Source organism: Synchiropus splendidus, chromosome 4 (genome assembly GCF_027744825.2).
Source record: "Synchiropus splendidus isolate RoL2022-P1 chromosome 4, RoL_Sspl_1.0, whole genome shotgun sequence".
NCBI classification, from domain to species: Eukaryota; Metazoa; Chordata; class Actinopteri; order Syngnathiformes; family Callionymidae; genus Synchiropus; species Synchiropus splendidus.
In genome coordinates this window covers 11887869-11912034 of record NC_071337.1, presented here as the reverse complement: position 1 = coordinate 11912034, position 24166 = coordinate 11887869, and the positions used below count along the sequence as shown (strand labels likewise).

At 43.8% G+C, this 24166-nt stretch overlaps 2 protein-coding genes across 3 annotated transcripts in view; both read left to right on the top strand.

Moving 5' to 3' along the window:
* sdc3 (syndecan 3) overlaps positions 1 to 13227 on the top strand; it is a 45486-nt gene extending 32259 nt beyond the window's left edge. The window contains exons 3-6 of one of the 2 annotated variants that reach the window (XM_053864188.1): positions 4912 to 5708; positions 7131 to 7332; positions 8931 to 8984; positions 10889 to 13227. In XM_053864188.1, coding sequence (XP_053720163.1) covers positions 4912 to 5708; positions 7131 to 7332; positions 8931 to 8984; positions 10889 to 11055 — 1220 coding nt within the window. In that variant the 3' untranslated portion in view covers positions 11056 to 13227. The remainder of the gene's footprint in view (positions 1 to 4911; positions 5709 to 7130; positions 7333 to 8930; positions 8985 to 10888) is intronic. The other variant, XM_053864189.1, reaches the window with a different exon arrangement.
* Positions 13228 to 17045: 3818 nt separating this feature from the next.
* On the top strand, positions 17046 to 24166 carry LOC128757794 (zinc finger homeobox protein 2-like). The gene is made up of 9 exons (XM_053863324.1): positions 17046 to 17210; positions 18449 to 19008; positions 19884 to 20037; positions 20113 to 20219; positions 21518 to 21636; positions 21905 to 22038; positions 22112 to 22349; positions 22727 to 22983; positions 23088 to 24166. Exons 1-9 carry the CDS (start codon positions 17183 to 17185, stop codon positions 23417 to 23419), a joined length of 1929 nt encoding a protein of 642 aa, XP_053719299.1. The 5' UTR covers positions 17046 to 17182; the 3' UTR covers positions 23420 to 24166.

The window sequence follows — 24166 nt, the reverse complement described above, 5'->3', positions numbered from 1 at the left end:
TGGGAACGGACATTATACCGTTGTTGTCTCCTTGACACTAAGCGATACCATCCACTTCAGATGAGAATCTTCCATCACTTCCTTGATCCATTCAGAATCCGAATCAGAATCCACTTTATTGCCATGGTCAGTGAGGATCCCACCAACTAGGAAAGTGCTTTGGAATAACGTGCCAACATGAACAAAAACATCATAAAATAAAATAAAAATAAGAAACAAATCATTACTTAGCAGCATGCCCCTTCTTAATAATATTAATAGAAAAATAATAGTATTACATTATTGACCACCAATCAACAAGCCATAGTGAAAAAATGGAGCAAAGGGGAAAGAATAGGTGACGATAAAAAAAATGCTGGTATAATATTATGAAGAATAAATCCTCACGCTCTCTTCATATTTTGGCCAGAATGCATGACTTGAGTTCCACAAGCAACAGACTTCAGTCAGTGTGATGTTTCTTTCTGGAATTTTCCATGGAAAACATACATCCGTCATCCACTTCCATGATGTGTTATGTGTTACGCATTTGTTTTGATGTTTCCACTTTGCTGAAAGAGATTCTGTCTTTAAAAAGAGATCATTTTTCTGATGGCGTGGCAGCACATATTTAAGCGATGGCGCGACCATTGCCAGCGTTTCATTCCAATCCGCCTTTTCTGTCTGATAAGAGCGGTCCATGTAAACGCAGCGATTATGATGGTATTTGGTAGCTGTCTAGCAAAACTGTTATTGGCGCTTGGTGACACAATAGTTGTTTATCTGCAATAGAAAGAGAGCGAGCATGCCGTGCTCTTAAAAACCTTGACAGCTGTTCAGTTTCAATCTGCTCACCCAGAAGACCCCCAAACCTCGCTCTGCCCCCTCGCCCCGTCCTCACACGCGTTACAACACATGACTTGAAAGCACTCAAAGGGGCCGAGAACACTGCTGTGATCCAGATCTGCAGAAAACTCCTTTAAACACGGACACACAGCCTCACAAACAAGAGGTAACCCAGCTCAAAAACCGTATTAAGTGTAATGAGATTAGCGTCCACACAGATTAGATGGCCACATGCACACCGGCAGTGGTGTGCACCTGTCTGCTCGTGAGGAAGCTGGCTGTCTGGCGTGTGGAGGAATTACCTACTTACCGTAAACCACCTTGGCGTAATTTTCTGATCTGGCTGTCGATGCTTCAGCAGGGCACTCCTTATTAGGCATGACTCATTGAGGGCTGCCCTCAGTTCAGGCTCAGCGCTGGAGGAGACTCGCTCGCCCAGTAAATTACCATTCAGAGCAAGTCGGTGCAGCAGAAGGACCTCCTGCGGTTACGGCTGCATCTTGGCAAATTGCTTTATCTCAAACAGTGATATGGATCTTTGAGATTGTGAAGGACAGGCTTCCTTTTCTGCAGACAGATGTTCGCTATTGCCTGAGAGTTTAGCGTCATGTCTCCGACAGCCGCTGCATTGTTCTGAAGGCCCTGTTATGAAATGAATCTGCTCCAGTTGTCTCCTCGCAAGACTCAGCGTTATAAATTCAATTTGTTTCTCTTTCAACCTTCACCGCAGCAACAAAGGAAAAGGTGGAATAAAACCATTGCCAGGTTTAAGGGAAGAGGCGGACTATCGTAGAAGAGAAAGAAACTCATTACCTTCCTGCCATTCATCATATTTAAGTACAAAAACAATATTGTAATTGCTGCATGGGCAAAAACAAGAGCGGAAACATCCATTGATCTAAATTCTTCTCCTCCTCCTCCTGTCTAACCATGACACAGCATTGCCCGAGAAGCCATTCATAGTTTATGCTGATGCTGTTTAGATAGGCATTTACAAGTCAGGTATGAATTCTCACCAAGGGACGCAGCCAGGATCGGAACTGTTGAATCAGCCAATATACAGACTCAGCCAACCTGTGACTCAAATCTGATGTGAGTAAATGAGTGGCCGACAACAAAGCGCAATTGTGAAAACAACTACTATTCCATAATGAGGCAAGATAGAGTCACCAATACAAAAACAGCATCGCCCCGACAGAAATGATAAGGTGCCAATGGGTGTCTTAATGTGCCTGTCTGGGTCGTCTCCCGGCATCTGGTGCTGCGACAGACTCAAGTCGTGACCCAGTAAAATTAAGAAGCGGCCGAAAATGAATGTGCAATTTGCAGAAACAAAATGAAATGCTGAAATTCAAAATGTATTCTGTTGTTGGCTAAATGTATTCTCACAATGTATTCTGTTAGTTTGTAATGCAAATTGGTTTTAGCATAACCAAAATTAGAATGAAGCAGTGGCTTGTCGACACGAGGATAGTACATTTAATTGACTCTGTTGTGTAACTGTTTCCTCAACAAGACAATTCAACATGATGATGAACAGAACGCTACAATCTAGTGAGCACTAGTTAGTGGCCTTTTTTATTTTCCTCATGTCATTTTAGGTGCCGTCCCTCGTCCCCTAAGAGGAATATATGTCCTGTTGTTTCGAACTACACGGGTTCTCCGCTGCTAGAATTGAGATCCAAAGTCTTCGAATCAATAGAGAACACTCAAGATGCCTAACATTTTAATAAATTTTAATAAAAGGAAAAATACCAGTCAACAAATAATTTATTAAAGTCTTTATTTTATTATTTTATATTTTATGAAAGGCTGCTGCTGTTTTTATATTTAACCTAACCAGTCCAGAAGCTACATGGTTCCCTCCAAAAGCGTCTTTTTCAAATGTTTCTGTGCACTATCTTCGAGGGCATTTTCAGATCCCGACCATAATGATCATGCCAACTGAACTAGGTCAACCAAATGACTTCAAAACTATTGATTTGGGTCACTAGTCATGGCAGCCGTGGTGACTGCTAGGAACACACAAAGGCTGTTGAGTATTTGGGTTGACCTGTCTGGGGTATTGTAAACCAGTTTCAAGGTTCTCGCATGCTTTGTGTCCAGTTACAACAGGTTATTGATTGACTGCTAATTTTCAATTAAGACCCGATGGTGGTCCCAACAGACAAGAGTACACACACACACACACACACTCGCTGGCACTTCCACTGTCATGTACATATCGTGTGAGAAAGCAATGGCTAATACTGTATGTTAAAAATGTAAAATAACTGTCTGAAATGACCTGGTACACCACAGAGAACATGAAGTATGACCCAATTTTTTTTTTCTCATTTCACTGTAACCAAGATATTTTTAGAGAAACAGAAAAATATAGATAACGTTGGGTGTTGTGTTTGATATCTTCTCATCTGAATATTGTTCTTATATATATATATATATAGTGCTCTGAGAGGTTTGTCTTGTCTAAACCATGTTCCTCAACGGTAATCTGACCTTGGGTTTCCAATTCAAAACCATCAAATAGGATTCTGTTTCATCGTTCGTTTTTTAATGGTCCCCTTCATTTCGCTGAAGCCGTCCCTGTAGAACCGACTGACTTGAACCTTTTACGAAACGAGGCTCAGTTGTTCTTTTTGATCCCCTTCTCGCTCCTCGTCATGGTCTCACACAGATTAAACTGGATTTACATATTTGTTTTTTTTTGTTGTCAGAGAGCTAATTGAGCAGAAAAAAAAGCCTGATTGAGACTCAGATTGCAGCGCCGAGATGTCAACAAATACAAGTTTTATGATAATTACGCCGCCACAGAACAAATGATGTGTGGGGATGAATATAAATATACTGTATACGCAGCCTGCCAAGGGAGTGTTCGTGTTCTTCAAATGTCTCTGTGCTGATTTCTTTGGAGTCACGGTTTATAGTGCAATATTTTTAGCTCCTCGGTTGATAGTGTGTGGATGAGCAGGTACACAGCAATGTTTCATCCAGGTTGCGTCCACTCTCCTCTCAGGAAGCCTTCCTCCCTAGTACTTCCTTAGTTGTCCATCACACAACATTGTCACCTCTCGTTGATCATAGGCCTCCCTAGTGTCTGGCCTTGATCTGGCATTGAACCCTAGTCCTCCATAGCTTCTTGGTAAGTAGCTTGTTCGACCTTCACGTAACACTGTAAAAACCAACATTTTTTACATCACACACCGCAAAATCCATCCCATAGTTCCACCAAAAATGCCAGCCTCACGTTACCTAGCAATCTATTTTCATATTAGCTAATAAGAGTGTTCGTTTTTTGGGGGAAAATACAATACAGAAAAGTAACAATATTCATTACATAGTTGTCTGAGTTGCACCTACTCTTTCCGTTAGCTGTGATGCTACAGTGGTGAAGCACTGAGGTAGCTAGTTTATTGTGTTCCATGAGAATTGGTCTCCGGCGTGGAACATCAGGAAACAAAGTGTCTCCTGTCATTGCTATCCTTTTAATGCCGCACATGTCAGTCTTGGTTCTTTAGATGCAGCCATCATAGCGGTTAGTTGAAGGTGACATTCCAACAAAGGCTTAAATGCTTGCAAGAGCTTGTTGTCTGTTTGTTGAGTGTTTGTTGCCAACCAGTGTTAGTAAGCCTTAACACAACTTAAAAACACATATTGATGTAGGGAAGTCAAAATATCGATGTGGCATCACACAAACAAGTATCACTATATTTTAATTTATTGCAAATTTACACTTCTAAACGCAACCTATAAAGTATGTGGCGGTATAATTGTTGCCACTCGGACACCTTGTCAGTCTAGGAAGTGGATCCAGTCAGTTTTCTAGACAGAAAAGACCCGTGGCATGGGCACTAAGTTGTCAGGTGAAAGAGCTAACTTGTGCACTATAGGTCGGTCTGGCCAGTTAACATTGTAATGTCCATAGTGCACCAACTGTGGCCCATATGTTGCAGTCTTTGTGCATCCAGTGAGATGAAAAGTGTCAAGGTTTTTAGTTTTTGAAGTGAATTCTCAGGTCTTTATTTTGAATAGGTTTAGGGTGATATGCTGTTGCTGGATTTTAATTTAGAATCCTGTGTTCTCTAGTTCCAGATATTGGTGTGAGACCGACATCAGTGGTCGTCAGATTCACCACAGAGGAAGCCCTGATCCTTTCTACCACCCAGGCCACTGGCCCCGCCCCCTCTGCCTCACCAGCAGCCGAGCCGAGACCCAGCCCGGACCCCACCACCTCCACCACCGTCCTGCCGACAGAAGCCGATGGAGAGAGCGGCGCGTACTGGGAAAGAGAAAGGGAGAAGGAGAGGGACCGGCAGAGAGAGGTAGAGAGGCAGTTGGAGAGGGAAAGAGAGAGGGAGAGGGTCCGAGAGATGGAGAGGGAGCGGGAGAAGGAGCGGGAACGAGAGAGGGAACGGGAGAGAGAACGAGAGAAAGAAAGGGAGCGAGAGAGGGTCAGAGAGAGAGAACGGGAGCTGGAGAGAATCAGGGCTGCAGCTGCGGCCCAAACCACCGCTGCTCCCCGGACCTCAACTGCACTTCCTTCCCTGACCACCTACCCTTCAGGTAGCGGTGTAGAGACCACAGAGCCCCCTGGTGGCTCGGATGACCTGAGCACCACAGAGGAAGACGATGACGTCTACCTATCGCCCGAACCCTCACCCTTCTACCCGGGCTTTGACATGGAGACCACAACAAAGGAAGACGTACCCACGACAACAGAGCCCACCACAAGACCTACGACACCCCCAGCTACCACCACCACTGTAGTCACTACCCCGGTCAAGCCCAGGGTTCCGTTCAGACCGAGGGTTCCCATGACAACAGCCACTCAGACACCACCACCAGAGAAGCCCACATCTACGAAGCTGGCCACGACCACACAGGTGAGTTGCGTAACTCTGAACATATCTATGGCAAACTTCTTTGAAAACAGACTACATTTTGGGAGGTTTATGATAAATATATTAATATACCTACAAGTTGATGTTGAAAGTTCATCGTGTCCTCACTTGATGTTAAAGAGTTGGATAAACAGGTTACATGGGCTCATAAGGTGAACAGGGCTTGACGCTTGTAAACAGAGACGCAGCTGAATCGCTTCGTCTCGATCCTGTGGGTGCTGAGTCTCTGGGTGAAGGTCCATCTGCCACAGTTCATCATGGAGAGATATGTTGTCACCTGTTTCCTCTCTCCTTCACCAGCTTATGCCTTTTATTCACGCCTCTTTGTGAGGGCTTTACATAACATGGTGTTAGAACTGAAATTAACGCATAGCACGGACACTGTCCGTTTCCGGCTCTGCACCTAACATTGAGCATAAATGGGGTCACTGATGCCCCACAAGGTGTTTGGGCCACAGAAACAAGGAGCTTGCCCTCCAGTCCCTTGCCCAGGCCTGCTTCCAAGGCTCCAGTGACCCACTTCCAGACATTGTTGATTGTTCCCTTGGTACCTCAGGCATGTCCAATTCACGAGGAGACCCTGACCCAGGACACGATTGGGGGGGGATTATGTTCCTCGTTTGTTTCGGGAACAGTTTTCCCGCAGTGTAGTGTAGAAGTTTGTGCTAAGACTACTGCGCCCAAAAGTAGACTCAGATAATGAAGAAAATTTCACCCAGAGACAAAGTTATTGTCTTACTTTCCGTTTTGGCCCATTCTCCGAACAGTCTTGTCTTTGTGCTGCTCACGGTTACTACTGCACTTTTCATCTGGCAGAGATTTCATTGAAGCGGGTTCCTTGGACCCAGAATCTTTCCTCCACACACAGTTTCCAGCAGCAGGCTGGTGAACGTGGTATTGGTTTAAAATAGAGAGCCCACTTTAATTATAACATCGAAGCAGCTCCGTGACTGTGTGTTTTCTAAACAAAAGCAGTCCCTCAAGACTGCTGGCTAAATAAAAAATAAACTTTATATCATGGGAAAGTGCAATTCATAATGGGAACAATTCCAAAAGAACAAATTTGGCAGCGACACACTATCTTGGTGCTAAAGCTCACATTTCGTTTGCTACCAGTTTCATACTGAGTTTTAATTCCAGCCCTACTTTTCCCAGACTTTAATTATTTACACACATAAGAAAGATTTTTGTTTATTTGCTGCAGCACCACTTCCAAACATTTAGGTTTGTCTGGTTTTCCACGGTGTAATTATGCTGGCAGTTTTTACAAAAATGAGTGTGTGTCATGGATAAAATTCCGCTTCTCCAGATCGGGACTCACAGAGGCTCATTGTTGTGAATGTGAAGTGGAAAGTTTTGGTTTGTGTTGGCTCTGACATCGTCCCTTCTCCCTCTCTTCTGCAGGGTCGCGCAGAGGAAGCCAACAATGAGGTGGGAGCCTCCGGGCCAAGCGGTGATTTCGAGATCCGTGATGATCAGCGCAATGATCTGGGCCGTGGAATGGTGCCGGCGGATCCTGATCTGATTGGCAACACGGTGGACGGAGGAAGTTCTGCTGCTCAGCTACCACAGAAGAACATCCTGGAGAGGAAAGAGGTTTTAATAGGTGAGTCTTTTATGATTTATGGATGTCACTTATTTCTCATTAGCGCGTCACATCACATCTTAAATATTTATAGTCTTCTCAACTAACGTGTGGATTGTAGTGTAGTCCACTTCAGTCCAGATCTGACAACTATATGAAATCATAAGTCCAGGCCACATCCTTCAGACTCTCCCTGGAACTGGAATTGTGGATTCATAAGAATAACTCACTGTTGTGAGACTCACGGCAAATGACAGATGAATTTGACTGCTATATCACCATCATTTGGTTGGGTCTGACAAAATGACTGGACAGTGTTATTACAGCACTGTACAGTAGGTGTCAATCAAGAGGCGCCAAAGGGATTCTAACCGATAATCCTTGAGGAGAAAAAAAAGTCAGTCCCCCTTGAACATGGTCAGTTTCAGAAGATTTAGCAGATGTTGAACCTTGTGATGCGTCTGAATTGAAAGTTGAAAAAATGTTCTGTTGATTAGAAATGTTTATTTATTTCTTTACTGCTGCAATTTACAATCTTTGTAGTTCGTAGTTCTGTTTCACTTAAACATGGTGCTTAGTAATCCGAGTACCTTTCGTTCATTCATTTTTTTGGTTCAAAATAAAATCTAATAAAATTTGATTTGTTTTTCCGTTTTGAAACAAAAAATTAAAAAAAAACAGTTTTGCACTCAAGAACAGAAAACGAAAGCATGAAATAGTTTTGATTTGTTTCTACATTTTGGCCATTGCTGCAACTTACCTGGAAGTAGAAAAGGGAGTGAGAAAGTGAGCCTGAATAATGCAACATTATGGCGTCCACACTTCATCTATACTATGAGCTGATAGACAATCTTTTTAAAATGGGAAAACTCCCTCTAAACAGAATGTATGTCTCCATGGTCGACTGAACTAATCCACACTCGCAACTCCAGTTTGTTCCCGACGAGAAGCTAACCAACTCCACAGGAAATCACAGAACACCGCAGGAGTCCCTGGATTGTGTTTCCGGATCGATTCATGAGCGAAGTATTACCAGAACAAACTAAAATAATTTCGCTTTTTTTTCGTACTCCATTTTTCTGTTTCAACTTGTAAACATAACGTTTTTGTTGTCCATATTTTTTCAAAACAGAAAAACGAAAAAACAAATCAATACTTTGTTTATTTGATTTTATTTTGAAACAAAAAAAAAGAATGAACGACAGGTACACGGATTCCTAGTGGTCAGCCAGCTCTGTGTCCATGCAATACGCCATGGTGTCCCGCTGCTGTTCTTTTTAATGAAACCCCTGGTAATCGCCTGGTAGATCGGCAGATTACATTCCCCGGTTGCCTCCTGTTTCACTCCCTGCTATTTTTCCCGAATAGCAAAGATAAACCAGCTTGACCCTGCCTTTATCGTGGTAACTGAATGTACTACTTAGCCTAGTCTGACCCGCTGAGAACGAGAAATCCTCTCCTTAGGTTCTCCAGCCCCTCCTTCGATGTTCTTCACTTTCGGGTGAATCCAATTTCCTCTCAAGTGCACCCTTCCTCTTTCCTCCTCCCAAAAAGCTGTTGTAGAAAGTGAAGGAGCAGCCAACTTGTCTGACCTGACTGGCTCTCTGTCTCTCCTTCAGCTGTTCTCATTGGTGGACTACTGGCCCTGGTTTTCGCCGATTTCCTGGTCATCGGTAAAAGCAGGAGGCAACAGATTTTAGACTAGAATGTGTGATAGAGACCAACTAGTCGTGTCATTGTATTGACTAATTAATCACGTATATTTCTTTAGACGTCCCCTCTGTGTGGTGACAGGCTGATAATTGAAGTTGCTATTTTCAGTGCACAATGCTGGGGTTTTTACAGCCTCTCTTTGTTTATCTTGCTCTCCTGCACACCCTCTGAAAAGCAATTTAAATTGCAGTACTGGAAAAGCCCTCAGATGGCGCCGACCATATTGTGATTTGTGTTATCGCCCAACATTTATTTTATCTATAAATGTCGACAGCATTTGGAATAGCACTGAGTTGTATAGGCCGTGCACACATAAAGTCAAAGCACAGCTGCGAATACGAGCGACAAGCCGTGGCGCCACAAGATGGGAGCAGGGGGCGCAGCATGTTTGGGGCGATAAGTGCATGTTTCAGGACACATTTCTCACAGCAAAAGCTGAAGTTTTAAAAAAAATAGAACTGCGTTGCATTTGCCAATCAGAACTCAGATTTTACAGCACCCACCAAAATTATTATCTAAAAATTCCACAAAAATTTCAATAACCTCCTTGACAGACGTAAACTGTGTTTCTTTGCAAGGAGCCTGCAACAACAAAACCTATTCTAAAAGAGTGAAATTGACATGAACCTGTCACCTCAGCTTACGTTTCAAACATTCCCCAGTGGGGAACCTCACTCTCAGATATGGCGCCCCACATATTACTCAGTGAAGGACTCAGATCTCTAATAAACTCTATGCATTGTATCATAAAGTGTGATGTCGTCATCTTACAACAACAGGTTTTGCTCTACATTGGAGCTGTTATCACGTAATTATTGTTTTCCAAACGCTGATGAAGGAAAGCTGCGTTCCCCATATGTTCCCAATTAAAAGCAAAGCTTCGTACGGAAGGAATCATCTCACCACAGTTCTTATTTACGGTAATGGTGAGGACAGAAGGTGGAGCAGTGGTTAGTGCTGCTGCCTCAAAGCCAGTCCCCAGTTAGAATCCAGCCTGAGGAAAACAGGGGGAACTGTAATTAGCGTTTTCCATACGAACGTCACAGTGACTCCTGCTACAGCAAAACCTTCTTATCATGTTGTGGATGCACTGATTTCAAACAGGGTTATAACTGCAAGAGAAACTCATGAAACAAATAGTGCTCGCTGTAGAATTTCTCTCTAAAATTGGAACAAAGCAAACACCTCCCACTCAGTGAATGCAAACAAAATGTTTCTCAAGAGTTTGGAATAACTTCAATTGTGCTGTTGGCACCGTATACTCCTTGTTTTTGGCTGTTGGATGAACACAAACAAATGGTGTCGTGGGGTTCATGAGCAGAGGAAGGTGACAAAATACCAAGTCTATATTCAGCTTGAGGAACCTCTGTCCTGACCTCCAGCGGTGGTGATCAGCTCAGAGCTCACCGGCAACAATGATGATAAAGAGTGAAACGATGACGATTGCACCAAATATTCCAGGCCAATTCTGTCATGTGAATTCGAGCTCATCAACCTCCACAAAAGTCTGGGTGTTAGCCATCTGGTGAAAAGGCAATAACACTTTAGTGTACCACAAACATTAACAGACAAGTACCATTTGGTCTTGTTACCTTTCAAACTTTGAAAAATAACTTGTGCTGCACTTTTTTTTTTTAATGATAAAGCTTTTTTTTTTTTATAAATCTTTTTAAATTATTTTTTTTATATTTAAGTGGCACTAACATGCAATGTTCCCTGATTATTAGTTTGTCCTGTATGTTTTTTTTCAGTTTATTTTCAGTCAATTAAATTAATTTTAATTTCCAGTTCATTTATCAATGCAAACCGCTTTACAGTCCACTTTTGTATCAGTTTTTCAATTATTTTCTCGGTGTTTCCTCAGCGGTGATCGTCGGCGGGGTGGTCGGCGCCCTCTTTGCCGCCTTCCTGGTGATGCTGCTGGTCTACAGGATGAAGAAGAAGGACGAGGGGAGCTATACGTTGGAGGAACCCAAACAGGCCACCGTCACCTACCAGAAACCAGACAAGCAGGAAGAGTTCTACGCGTAATACTCGATCGCCAGAGAGACGCCACGCGCACCCAGAGGGCAAGAAAGAGTGAGAGCGAGAAGAGAGAGGCCTCGAAAACCCGTCCTCCTCATCGCTCCCCCCTTCATCTGCTCTCCTCTCCTCATCCCTGTCTCTTCTAGTCTCCAAAACACTTGAGAGCGACTTCCTCTCTGCGGACTCGGAACTGTCTTTTCAAAGAAAACAAAAAGAGGACAAAAAAAAGAAAAAACAAGCAAATATATTCAGAAAAAATAACACATACACACGAGCTGTTTTTAAAGTAAATGTTGTTATTAATATAATACAGATTCTCCTGTTCTGTACGTGATGACGTTATTTTGTAAAAAAAAAAATGAAAAAAAAGAGAAAATTAAGCAAAACAAAACACGAGCTCGTAACCTGAGTTTTCCAGCACATTTTTTTTTTTTTTTTCTTGGTTTTATGGAGCGAGTGACAAAAGGAAGAGGTGAGGAGGGGGGCGGGGCAGGCTGGGCCAAACACAAAAAGTTGGTGGGCTGATTCCTCACCAGCCCCCCCTCCTCTCCATCTAAAAAAAAAAAAAGAAAACAAAGAGCGTCTGGTTGGTCACACAGAGCCCAGGGTCAAAGGTGAGAGGAAAGGTCTCTTTTGTGCCTTCCGTCCCTCTGGTGCTCACAGACACACATTCACACGCCCACAGAGAAATCACACAGTCATGCCGACGTGCGCACACACACACACACACACACACATACGGCTGTCCGGCGGTGGCTCTGACCTCTCTCTCTGTGCTCGGCCAACCAGAAAACGGTGCTCGACCCTTCAAACACACAGCCGGCGGCCGTCTGCTCCTCTCAGCTGTACAAAGACTAGTTACCGATAGTAATAATAATCAATAATATATCAATGTGTTCAGCTGGATGGTGAATAATAATAATAATGCCATGATGATGATAATAATAATAATAATAAAGGAGGATGTGTATTTAGCAGTTTAAAAAAAAGTTTATATGTAAATATCAGCATATTCTTTCTGGCGTCACTAACCTGCATGACCATGAGACCGAGTTTTTATTCGTCACATCTGTCATCACGTCTGATGAGCTGCGCTCTCGCCAGCGACACACACTCAAACATATGGAGTTGTTTTAATGACTGTGCGATCATGGCTCTGTGCTACATTGCTATATTGCCAGTTCCTTGTTTGTAGTTTGTACTCTCAGCTGTCTGCCCACACGTTTGTCTTCGCTCCTGAAATCCTTTGCGTTTCAGTCTCGGCACCAGTGACTGAACTCACATTTCATCCAACAAAAGTTTGTTTCGAGCCGAGCTCACCTTAAAGAACACGATGAATAATGTAGCAAGAAGTAAAGAGCTAGCAGTTAGCGCTAGGGATTTTACAACTTTATGTCAATCTCTTTTAAATTCTTATTTTGGCTTTGTTTCTTATTACTCTATTTTTAAATCGCTATAAGCAACACCTTATGTTGATGAGAATTTACACGATGGTCGCGTGAGGAGAATGCTACATTGAACAAGCGTTTTGCTAGCGTTACATGCAATAAACAAAAGAGAGCGTACAAAACAATACAATGATTTTTGTACTTGAATGAGGTTGTGTCTCAAGTCAGTAGATTGTTCACCTCATCGCTATCAAAAAAACATTTCAGCGCTAAGCCTGTGCTGGTCAGGAAATGTGTACGCAAGTCTTCAGTGTGGACAGAATGTGTGAGTTTCTAGAGCAGTTTGGAATAATCCGGGTCAATAAGACAACTCCATACCAACACACACGATCAACAGACTTTTTATAATGTGAATCGCATCTTCAGTTGCCGTCCAGTCCATGTTAGCAGCGAGCTGATGGATCAGCTGGTGGTGGGTTAAGAGTTGGGTCTGTTTATGTAAAAGCACAAGCGTGTGTCCAGCCATCGTCCTCAGCGTCTCCCCCGGACACTTGTTGCATGCCTCGCTTTCTTTTCCATCCCACCATGATTGCTAGAAAAGGGGCCTCTGGCGAGCGAGAGGGGCTCCAACACAAAAAAAAGGAGTGTGAATCTGAACTGGATGTGGATCCCATATGCCTTAATTTGGTTGATATGGTCATTTGTGTCCGTAATATTTGACTCTGATTGGTTATCTTCAATTTGGAGCCTGTGGGGTCGATTGTCACACTCATTTGGGGTGGGGTTTAGACCTGGGGTGGGGGGTGGGGTGTCTGTGCTTCTATCTAAAAGATTGTAACAATAACCACACTAGTGCGACTGGGCTAGTAGCGTCTATTATACTGAGTACTGTAGATCAAAATGCATGGGAGTCAAAATTATACTCGTCCGTGTGTGTGTGTGTGTTTGAGAGAAAGTGAGTTAAAGTCGGAATGTACTGTGGTCGAGTGTGTGTTTACCTCCTCCAGCAGTTCTCACGCTCTTCCACAGACGGGTAACACACCTCTTCCACTCTTGTGTGTGTGTGTGCTTGTTGTGTGTGTGTGTGTGTCGCCGGGCCCCTCGCAAGGGCAAGTGTGTGTGTGTCTCATCTAAACCCATCACCTGTGTGTGTGTGTGTGTGCGTGTGCGTGCTTTATCTTGGTATTTCACAGCAGACTCTTGTGTACACTGACTGTCGACGTGTGTTTCGTCTGTCGGCTGCTGAATGTGGGGCATCCGCTCCCACTCTGTGGCTCTCACACACACTGACTGTGTCTCCTCACTGTCTGCATGTCTGTCTCTGTGCCGCAGGACAGACCGACACTTTCTCACAGGCAGGAATGATCTCAACACGTACTGTCTTTTCTAAAGTGACTGTCAAAAGCATAAACATGTGCGTTTGTACCCATTCAAGCCTGCGTAGCCAAATAAGATGTGTGTGTGTGTGTGTGTGTGTTTGAGAGAGAGTATTTGTACATGTGTGAGTCTGTGAAGCCCATCGGTGGCTACACTACTCTATGTTTGCTGTTCCCATTCCTGTTTTTATACATTTGCATTTTTTAAGGCTGAGTTTTTGTCATCGGCTGAGTGAGTGAGGGGAGGCAGATCCTCCACGCCACCGCCCTGTCACTAATCTGCCACTCTGTTCCAAATTAAAAAGAAATCCTGATTGGATGAAACTCTCTTGTGGTTTTTTTTTTTGTTTTAGATCCTCACATTCACTGTGGTGAGACAGTTTCTTGCTTTCAGACTGTAAATAGGTTGATCACATGGTTTGATCACGTGAGTACAGCCAGCAGGACTTTTCACTGTGTTTAATCACAAGAGGACAAGGCTGATCTTCGAGCACAATCGGAAAACATTCACTACTTTCCATGGTAAAAAACTCAATAATATGCAGTGTTGGAGTAACTACATGTAGTCAAACTGCATACTGTATCTATTTGATGTCACTTGCTTTAGTCACTATATGAGGACAATTTACTCTGTGAACTATGTTCCTTTTATCATGTGTATTCCAGTCAGAATTCTCCCAACTATGGTGGCCTGAGGAGGACATAAGGCAAAGCTCAGAACAGCGATATAATTGCTTTAGTCCGAGGAAGGCACCGCCTTTGCGCTTATGTTGCACAAGCATGTCACGGACAACCTTCAAGCAACAACACATGATGTGCCAGCAAACACAACCATGGCCATATTCGATCATATACATGTTAGATATAGCTGCATGACCTGTGAGAACATGTGTTTTTTTGTCAGCTGTTACATTATAAATACACCACACTCTGACTTACAGTTGAAGACTACTCTTGCAGAGTATCTTATATAATGACCAAACACATAAACTGTGCCTGGACCAACAGGAAGTGCATGAATTTAAACCCCTCCATTATGATGCAAATGAAAATGTTTCTCTCACTTCCTTAATATTTTGTCCTCTTGGTGACTAATCCATAGCAATAGACTTCTAGTGAGGGAGGTGAAGAGGAGGGTGCAGGCCAGAGTGGTGGAGACGACTGACGTGGGTGAGCTGCGACTGAAGAGTAGAGAGAAAAGGAAGCTTTATAGTCATGAGGCCTGCCATAAGGACTGGCAGTGAGTCTGAGAGAGTATATCTGTGTGTGGAGGAGTTTGGAGATGAACGTTGACAGGTTAGGACAGAAGCAGAGGAGCAACAGTGGACAAAGAGTGTTGGAGAGGAAGGTATCTGGGGACAGAGGAGTTCAAGATTCTCAAGGTCTTGTTCATGAGCGAGAGAACTTTATTATGATGCTTATTGGCTTGAGTGTCCTGGATGGTTTACTCACTTGTGGTTCCCTAAATTGTCCACTTGATGGAGGAGTTAGTCTTCTGCAATTCAAAACCACGGCCTCCAACATTGTGGTGTGAGTGAAGAGCTAAAGGCTGCTCGCTCATGAGGACATTATTTAAAAAAGTCATAAGTTACAAGCAGGTGCCTAAAAATGATTGTTACACTGTCGAGATGAACATGGTTCATTGCTCTGCCGTCACCATGCAGGAGCTGTCCAGAAGCCGATGTTCACCGTGACTTCTGTGGATCTTGTGCAGCCAGACTCCCCTGCTAAATTATTTACATTTATTTTTTTTAAGCCTCAAGCATCACAAGTCACAGTCCATTTGCTCTCTTGTTTTTTGGAACCCTGATCATAGCTCCATTTCGAGCCAGGAAAAGCACTGAAACATCACCAGCCTGTGGATTAATGATGATTTCTTGACTAATGGTGCTGCTAAACAGAGCAACCAAATGTTGAGTCTGGCCCGCGACTGATCTCCCCCAGTGGTGTTGGGCGCAACGTTGATGCTCAGGAATCATTCACAGCCTTTCTGCAAGCTCAGCAGCAGCACACCGAAATAGAATACACCTCAGTAACATACGTTGAAAAGACATGCAGACACAGAGTCTCAGTGTGGCGTTAACACACACACACACGCACACCAGCATGAGCTTGACCTACATACCGACTCTAACCAGGGGACATTACACTCCAGCCCACTCTCCTCCGTGCAACATCAGAGGCTGCTACTGTACACATGTGACTGAAGCTGCCATGGCTGAACTCTTCACACTCTCCAGGGAAACAAATCTGAGCGCTCACACAATGATGGATCATAAGTCATTTTGAGGGAAACCATTTAAAATGGCTGTTTAGATCTGCTGGAGGAGGAAGAGATCTGCTGGAGGAGGAAGCCGCAGACGTCTCTTGCTGGATCATGGAGGCTCAGACAGGCCGTCCCTGGCTGCTGATGTGGCTCATAATAAGAGGACAATGTGTGGGAGCAGGGAGAAGGAGAGCAGGGGATCAAGTAAGTGCACCATCTGCTGGGGGACCATGAGAACACGACTACAGGAAAGACTAGTTTTAAAGGTCAAATGTATATAAATATTAACTTCATGTATGTCAAGTGGTGTGAGGCTGAGCAAACTGAGCTATTTGTGTATTTTTTGTTGATAAAAGGGAAGTTGAATTGGTCCATAAAGTGAGGCGGAAAAGAAGGAGTCAATCTAAGGCTAAACCTGGCGTCATGACGCGTCATGAAATGCTTCACCAACAATATGTGCTCAACCTGCGCTCATACTTCAGGTACAAGAAGCTGCCCTCACATGACGCGCTGTCCTCCCAGGTGACTGAAATAACTGGCCCCTGATGCCCCCTGCTGGTCCGTTTGAGCACATGCAGCAGCAGCAGCATCCGCCTTCCCAGTGACCTTATTATTTGCATCTTTTATATGCCATGAATTTGCCTCTGCACGATCAAACAATAAGCGTAACAGAAGCAGGTTAGTTTCTTAATCTCCCCCCAGCATTATGACCAGAAACTGTACTGTAACAGGTTCGAGTCGCAGGTTGGTTCCATTTTAAAGCCTTAAATTGTGCGGAAACCTGCAACATATCGGAGAAGTTAGCTATTTACAAACGTGCAACTCGTAATAACAGAGGTTTGACCAACTTTGTGTAGAACAAAAGTGTCTAAAAAGTGAATCTAAGCACAAATATTATCCTCAAGGATTGGTCAAGTGACACACACAACTCTCGTTTCTAGTCAGCAATGTCCCGCCACATCCAATTGGCTGTCACTCTGCAGCAGAATCTCTCGGAGGAATCGACTTTTTTCCACCTTTTAATTCCAGCAGCTGCGAACAACGCAGTAATCAGCGACTAAATCACCCTATTAGGGCGCTTTTGCTGGCGGTAGCAACGAACCATGAGCGAACAGTTGCCGGACACTTCGGGTAGGTCCACAATTAAGCTTAATCGCCTCGGTAATTGTGTTTATAATGAGTTTATTAGCGTCTCTGGGCCCGAGTTGGAGCCGTGGCGGCGGCCTCGCCACTGTATCTGGACGCGTCCATCCCTGTGCAGAGCGCTGTTTCCCTCGAGAGACGAGCCTCCTCCACACGATTCACGTTTATAATTAACGCTCGCGACAAAGTGTTTTCAAAGGTGAGCTGCGGCCCGTGTTTGGGTTAATAAGCAGTCAGGTGCGTCGGTGGACGGAGATTAATGGGCCCACCAGTGTGTTCTAATATTTATATATATATATATAAACGCAACACTGCCGCGTCATGTTCCAAAACTTTCTTCGTTCGTCTGGGCCAAAGTTCGCTGGGAACAGGATGATGCTAATGGCGGCGCAAGAACAAGTGCAGCGACTTGAAGCGAGACTGACTGTGTTTTGTTCACGGAACAGTAGTTTGGGTGTTGAAGCCATTTTTTTTTTTAACCAGCATTATTTTTTTTGCTGTCGGTGGGTAACCTTTGTAAGTCGCTGCTGAAACAACGAGCAAACCATTTCACCTTCGAGCCATATTGTTCTAGTGTTTCAGAAGTTCACGACACAGTTTAGGTATAGTTGGTTGTCATTGTATTTGCAAACATGCACATAAATATAATTCTTAAAAAACAAACAAACCCGTACTCTTATGTATGAAGAGTGACGAATAAAACAGGTACTGTAAGTACAGGACTAGAAAAACAAAGATGGCGACCTCCGTGAACCCCAAGTTCATGACCTGAGTCTGTGTAGTTTCAATCACTGTTAAAAAACACAATTATTCAGAACAACAATTAAAAAAAATACTGCTTCCTGGAAATTTACTTGAAATCCATTTAGAATTTTGCTCCTTATTTTTCAAACAGTGGTAAAAATCAAAAGTTTTAATTTGGTGATAGATAACAAAAAGGTACTCTCCATACTCAGGTAAGTCTCTCAACCGTCCTGCTGAAATAATTGTGGTCAATAATTAATCATTAAAAATGGGCTGCCTGCGTGCTGTTTGGAAATATTTCTGCACTTAGCCTTCAGATAAATTATGCAACAGTTTCATACAAAGTCTTCAATTTTATTTTGATGTCCTTCAAATTGATGTAAACTTTGAGTTGCTATTCTCTGCTGGTGCCCAACACATCATCTCACTTGTTTTACAAATTGATGTGCTTGGAATTGTCCTCGTTTCTTGTCCTGTTCTAGCCCACCAAAACTCCTCGAACAAGTTGGAGCGTGACCCAAACAAAAGACAAGAAGAAGAACGGTCTGCTGTTGAGGATGAAAATGCTGGAGACTGCTCAGGATGGTGTGAGGCCCCACTGTCCTCCTCGCCTTTGCTGTTGGCCCGGTCAGAAAAGGAAGAGAGGATGGGTGATGCAGCGGATGACCAGCTGGAGCGACCTCAGGAGTTGAGCAGGACTGAGAACAATGTCAGACCCACAGAGGAGAACCAAGTGAAAAGTTTGGAACAGAAAGAGAAGCCTAAAAGAAGTGGGAAGAGGATGAGGAAAGAGAAGCACACAGAAGTCCGCAATGACAAGTGTCAGCACCTGTGCTTGGAGAGCACGTGTCTCTCCAAGTCTGCCCTGGTGAACAGACCCGACATGAACCCAAGTGAGGACCATATCTGTTCCACCTGCCAGCAACCTGCCCATCTATCATCTTTGGCCCCCACTCAGGCACCAGCATCGCACAGTCATGTGACCAAAAGGAAAGTACCCATTTTAGCTTGTAGCGGGTCTCAGCACTGCCCCCAACCAAAGGTAAGAAATACTGTTGGAACTATATGTTAAGTGTCTCAAATTTACAAGGCATTTATTTTTATTTTATATGTTAGGCTGCCATCATGTCACAAATCAACAAGGAAACACAGATAATCTCTCACTGTTGTTCACTAGTTTTATGTCTTCCATCTCAATACAGTGGTCTGTTCATAACTGCTTCATTTCCTGAATGATCCCAAGGTCTTCACTCATTTCCTGATTTTGTGTACCCACAAACAGCAGCCTTTTGGTTGATCTCGAAGAGAACGTTTTAGAAATTAGACCGATTCATCACTAATGATTTCCACGACTCTGAGAAGACCTGGAAATAATTGTTTGGTAAACTTGCTTTCAACTGTTTGCCCATGTTGTGGTGAATTAATGAATCCTCCTTTGAGTTGTTGCACCGCACAACAAGCGTCAAAATGTCTGGTGGCTTCATTTCAATTGTGTTTCATGACTCACAAAAATAAAATCAAAACATCGAAAAGGTCTGATGTTTGCCGAGTTAAAGAACATGAAAAATGAAGGTGAAGTATGCTAGTTTACCTTTCCACTTTGAGGCAGAAAGTGAGTAAGACTGTGCTGCGTTCGCTGGCTACACTTTTTTTAGGGTCTTCTCCACCCATTCTTTCCAGTTTTTGTGTGCAGGACAGCTCATTGCTTCACTTGCATTGTTGGCTCGGCATTAAAAAGTTGCTGTAAGTGTGCTGTTGCCACAGATGTCCATGTCTCAAATGGGTCTGAGACCGAAGAGGGCAGAGTATTGAGGATGTTCAGTCTTGGAGTACAGCTAAATGACGTGTCACTCACTCCATTTCAACTGAATAATTTGTCTCTGCTTTAACATCATTCACTGCAACGTTTCATTTCAGGCGAAGAGAAGCAGGACCTTCACTAAAAGCTGCACCAACTGCACCGGCGATCAAGGCGCCGGTATTAATGGGGCTCAGCAACTGGAGTTTGACACGATTGACTTCGGGGAACTGGCGCCGCCGCCAAAGCGGTGTCGCACTCTTTACAACCCTGGTGAGGGAGCAGCGTCTGTAAACACTCGGCACGTCTCACTCACTTGACCTGACGACACGCTGCTTGTTTGCACAGATCAGCTGGAGTTGCTGGAGGCCATGTTCGAGGTGGAGCGGTACCCTGACACAGAGAGGAGGAAAGCCATGGCTCAGTTAGTCGGCGTCACTCCTCAACGCGTCTTGGTGAGATTTTGACCTCCAGAATTCAAAGTAAACTGACAACAAAATGCCTTCACCTTGGTGCCTTGACTTATTTTCTTGCTTTTCATTTGTCATCTCGACCTTGACTGCGTATGAAAATAAAATTGCCTCGTAGTGTTTTGAGAATACTGATGATAATAGTAGCTTCTCCACTCGTGATCTTTGCCCTCTAACACGTGACCATTCCTGTGATCTCTGTAGCCTATTGTGGCCCATTGGCTGAGATTGCAACATCAGAGAACAGTACAAGGCCCTTTTAGCCTCTGGCTTAAACTCATTTTACCTAATTATCCATATATATCCATATGAGTCATTGGTCTCAGGCTGACATGAGCAATGTGTGGCCTGAGGGCCACTTGTGGCTGCCATGAAGTCAAAGCGAAACTAAAGGTAGTTTTACATTTTTCATTGCTATTTAAATTGTCAGGTAACATCCGACTTGCGATCGGGATCGGTTCCAACCAACCGGTCGTAAGTCAGATTGGACGTAAATCGAATGCCACTCAAAATAGCCAAGGCGAGGGTTATAGGTGCTTCTGTAGTGGTAGATCACTGTGTGAGAGTGAGATGCTGGGATACTGTGCTGCCGTAACTGTCGTACGCGTTGCCAAGCTGCTACGTGCTGCGGTGCCAGACATTGAATTAAAAAAAAAAAAAAAGCATCTGCTGGCCTTGGTCTTAAGTACGGGTGGACGCAAGTCGAGCAGGTCGTAAGTCGGATGTTCATCACATTACATCCCCCATTTTCCTTCCCTCACAACTATTCTTCGAAATTATTTTTTTTTATGAGCAATTGACCTCCCCTGGTTTAGGGTGACTTTCAGAAAGTTCATCATCAGTTGAGCACATTTCCATTCATCTGCAGTGAAGTCTTGTTGCGATTTTGGAGAGCCACTGTTTTTTATATATTCAGTAATAATCTTAGCAAACAAACTTTCACATTTCCCCATTTAACCTGTACCTGAGTTAAGTCTAAAATTACTGTCCTGAGCGAAAAGCAAAGAAAACGGTTACTCATTTTGAAACGTTACAGGTGTCACTGATGTGATCCACAAAGAGAAAAATGTCTTTTTATATAGTTGGTATAGTTCAGTTGTGCATGAAGATTCATATTAGTTATAACTATAGTAATAGTTTCACTGCAGACATTTTTGATCACTGACAGGCACCAGCTGTAATATTACTTGATAAAACGTAAATGCAATACAGCATATTTCATTGTTCAATTGTTAGACTATTATTAAATGAATAGTTGGGCATCATTTCGTGTTGTTTTTCAGGTTTGGTTTCAGAACCGCAGAGCCAAGTATAAGAAGATCAATTCTTTAAATGGAGGTGATGGTCGGCGCAGACGGTCTCAGCCAGCAGCGAGTCTGAGATCAGAAATTCCATCTCAAAGGTCAGTAAACACACCACCATGGCAGTTTACTATTTATTATTCTAGCAAACTTCAAATCAAAGACTCGAACTCTACTCCAGTATGCCATTTCGAAAATGTGTGTTTTAGGAATTGTTGCCAGCAAAACTATACTTTGAGGGTAAATGTTGAGCCCTGGAATATTATAAGATTGTTTTCTTCTGGTTTTCCACATCCCTTACTCCAGCTACGTGTTTGTTTTTATTAATATGTAAACTGGGTGTATAATAGTTTCCTCCTGACTGTTAAGGCCAAACTCTAGCTTCTCTGGTCCCTACGCTCTGATTCTGCCCCAGTCCTCCCCTGAAGTAGCTTCTGTTCCAGCCCAGTCTGCTGAGCTGTTCTTCTCTGACCCCAACATGCAAGCAGACCTCAACAATCCAGGTTCCCCCCGATTTGTGCCTGTTGTTTTTGAGCGCTTGACTTCGGTCTCTTACCTATGATTTTGCTCTCACAGCACCCTCTACGTCCACACCCACTTTTAGCCCTAAGATTTTGCCCAAGTTCAACCACTGCAACTGGATTAGCCCTCCGCCACTCAGAAGAGCCAATGCTCTGCAACTTCTCACATCCTCTTACAATCCTCCGCCTCCGTTCAACACAGCAGAATTCACCCCTCCTTTTGTGGGGGACCCTACTGATGGCATGTTCACCAAAGATAACCACGACGAGCTCACCATGCAGGCATACTCCAGGTAAGCTCACGCTTACACCAGTGCTTTGGGCCTGTGCTGCTTTATTTAGCATCTTCTTTGGCAGCAGCCTGAGCTGGAACAGCATGTCAAAAACGTACTATCATGACTGGCCTGTTTTGTGCTCTGACTGAGCTCAAATTTGACCTGATGTTTGAAGTCAAATGAGAAGAGGTGCCTCAGTACATTCAATGAAATGATACTGACTTTTATATATGTATTCTAAGCTACAATCCCTACACTAAAATCATGTTCAGTCTAGGAGTTTATCATAATATAATAAAGCAGCATTGCGGTTTTCTCCTGTATTTTTCAACGTAAAGTATTTTCCTTATTGCCAGAGCTGATCTTTCTACCAACTCTTCAACATTTCTTGTCAGTTTTCCATTTAACTTCATGGAGAATTTCATCTCCGTGGTGCCCAGCCAGCAAAACAACAATCTCTTCTACCCACCGCCCATGTTCTTCCCCAACGGGCCGATTTACGAAAACCCTCCAGCATCTCAGTACCAGTGCCTCAATCCAGCGTCAGCCAGCCCCCGCACTTACATGACATACTGCAGCGAGGGGTCCACTATTGAAAGCGCCCAGAACCAGAGAGTGGTCCCCATGTCTCTGCAGCCAACCGGAGAGCAAGGCAAGTATCTGAAGCAGTAGGTTTGACCACATTCGTAAAAACATGGATGCCAGTCGCAGCAGTTTAGTACTTGGTTCAATGGATAAGTGAGTAACTCTTTTCAGGTAACCCCGCAACAGAGACCTTTTCAAGTGTGGTGAGTCAACCCCACATGCAGCAGTCTTCACAGTACCAACCAAATTTCGCTGCCAACTTTGGAGCGGCTCCGGATCTCCAGCTGACCTTGGGCAGTGTAGCTGTTGCTCCTTCACAAATGCAGACAGACTTGCCCCCTGACTGCCCCACCAGCCCGAAGCCACTGCACACGCCTCCCCTCCTCCCCGAGCTGCCTCTCACTCCAGCCGATTCTGTCAGCCTGTCTGGGTCTCCGTCGTCTTTCATCAACATGGAGTACGTCAGCCACTTCCAGAGCGAGTTGTCCAACATACATTTTTGAATGTATGTCTGTCCTGAGTCTCACAGACAGAAGTGTTGGTTCGTGTTCACGCATGTTCAGTTTGCTTTTGCACAAATGTTTGTGTTGAACTGTTTTTTTTCATTTGTTTCTGATGACTTAAACAGGATGTTATGTCTTGTGCTTTTATTTAGCACTACTCCAACAGTCCTAAACGCTCCCTACAGTTGGCAGGTTTCTCCCAACTGTAACACCGTAATGGTCATGGACATTTTTAGAAGCAAGAGAAGTGATCATGATCGATGAGTCTTGAGTTGAAGACATGACTCCAGTGTTGGTGCGTGTCGTTTGAGTTTTGCTGTGCTAGAGCTTTCCCTCCATCCCAAACGTTTTCGTGGTAACAATTAAATGTTTGTGGAAGTGTTGAAAGGGTTGGCTTTTCTCTGACACCGGCCACTAGAGGGAGCTGCTGCATCAGTGTAGTGAACTGACCACCACTGGGTATTTAAACTTCATTCTGGGAGTGATGAAGGCGGAGGAGACAGCAAAAGTCTTTTTTACAAAACTGAAGTACGGTTGAGAAAAGCAATCCAGGAGTAGATCATGAATGAGGCCACGCATGCAGCAGATGTGTAGCAAACTACTGCTTGTCTAAATCTGACGCCATGGTTCTTTCTTGGACGGAGATGATGGGCTAACTAGGTGTGAGCAGAAGAATGAATGATGAAGGCTGATAAATTAGCAAAAGTGTAGAAAGTCACAGTTGGCTCACTGATGAGCTGGAGCACA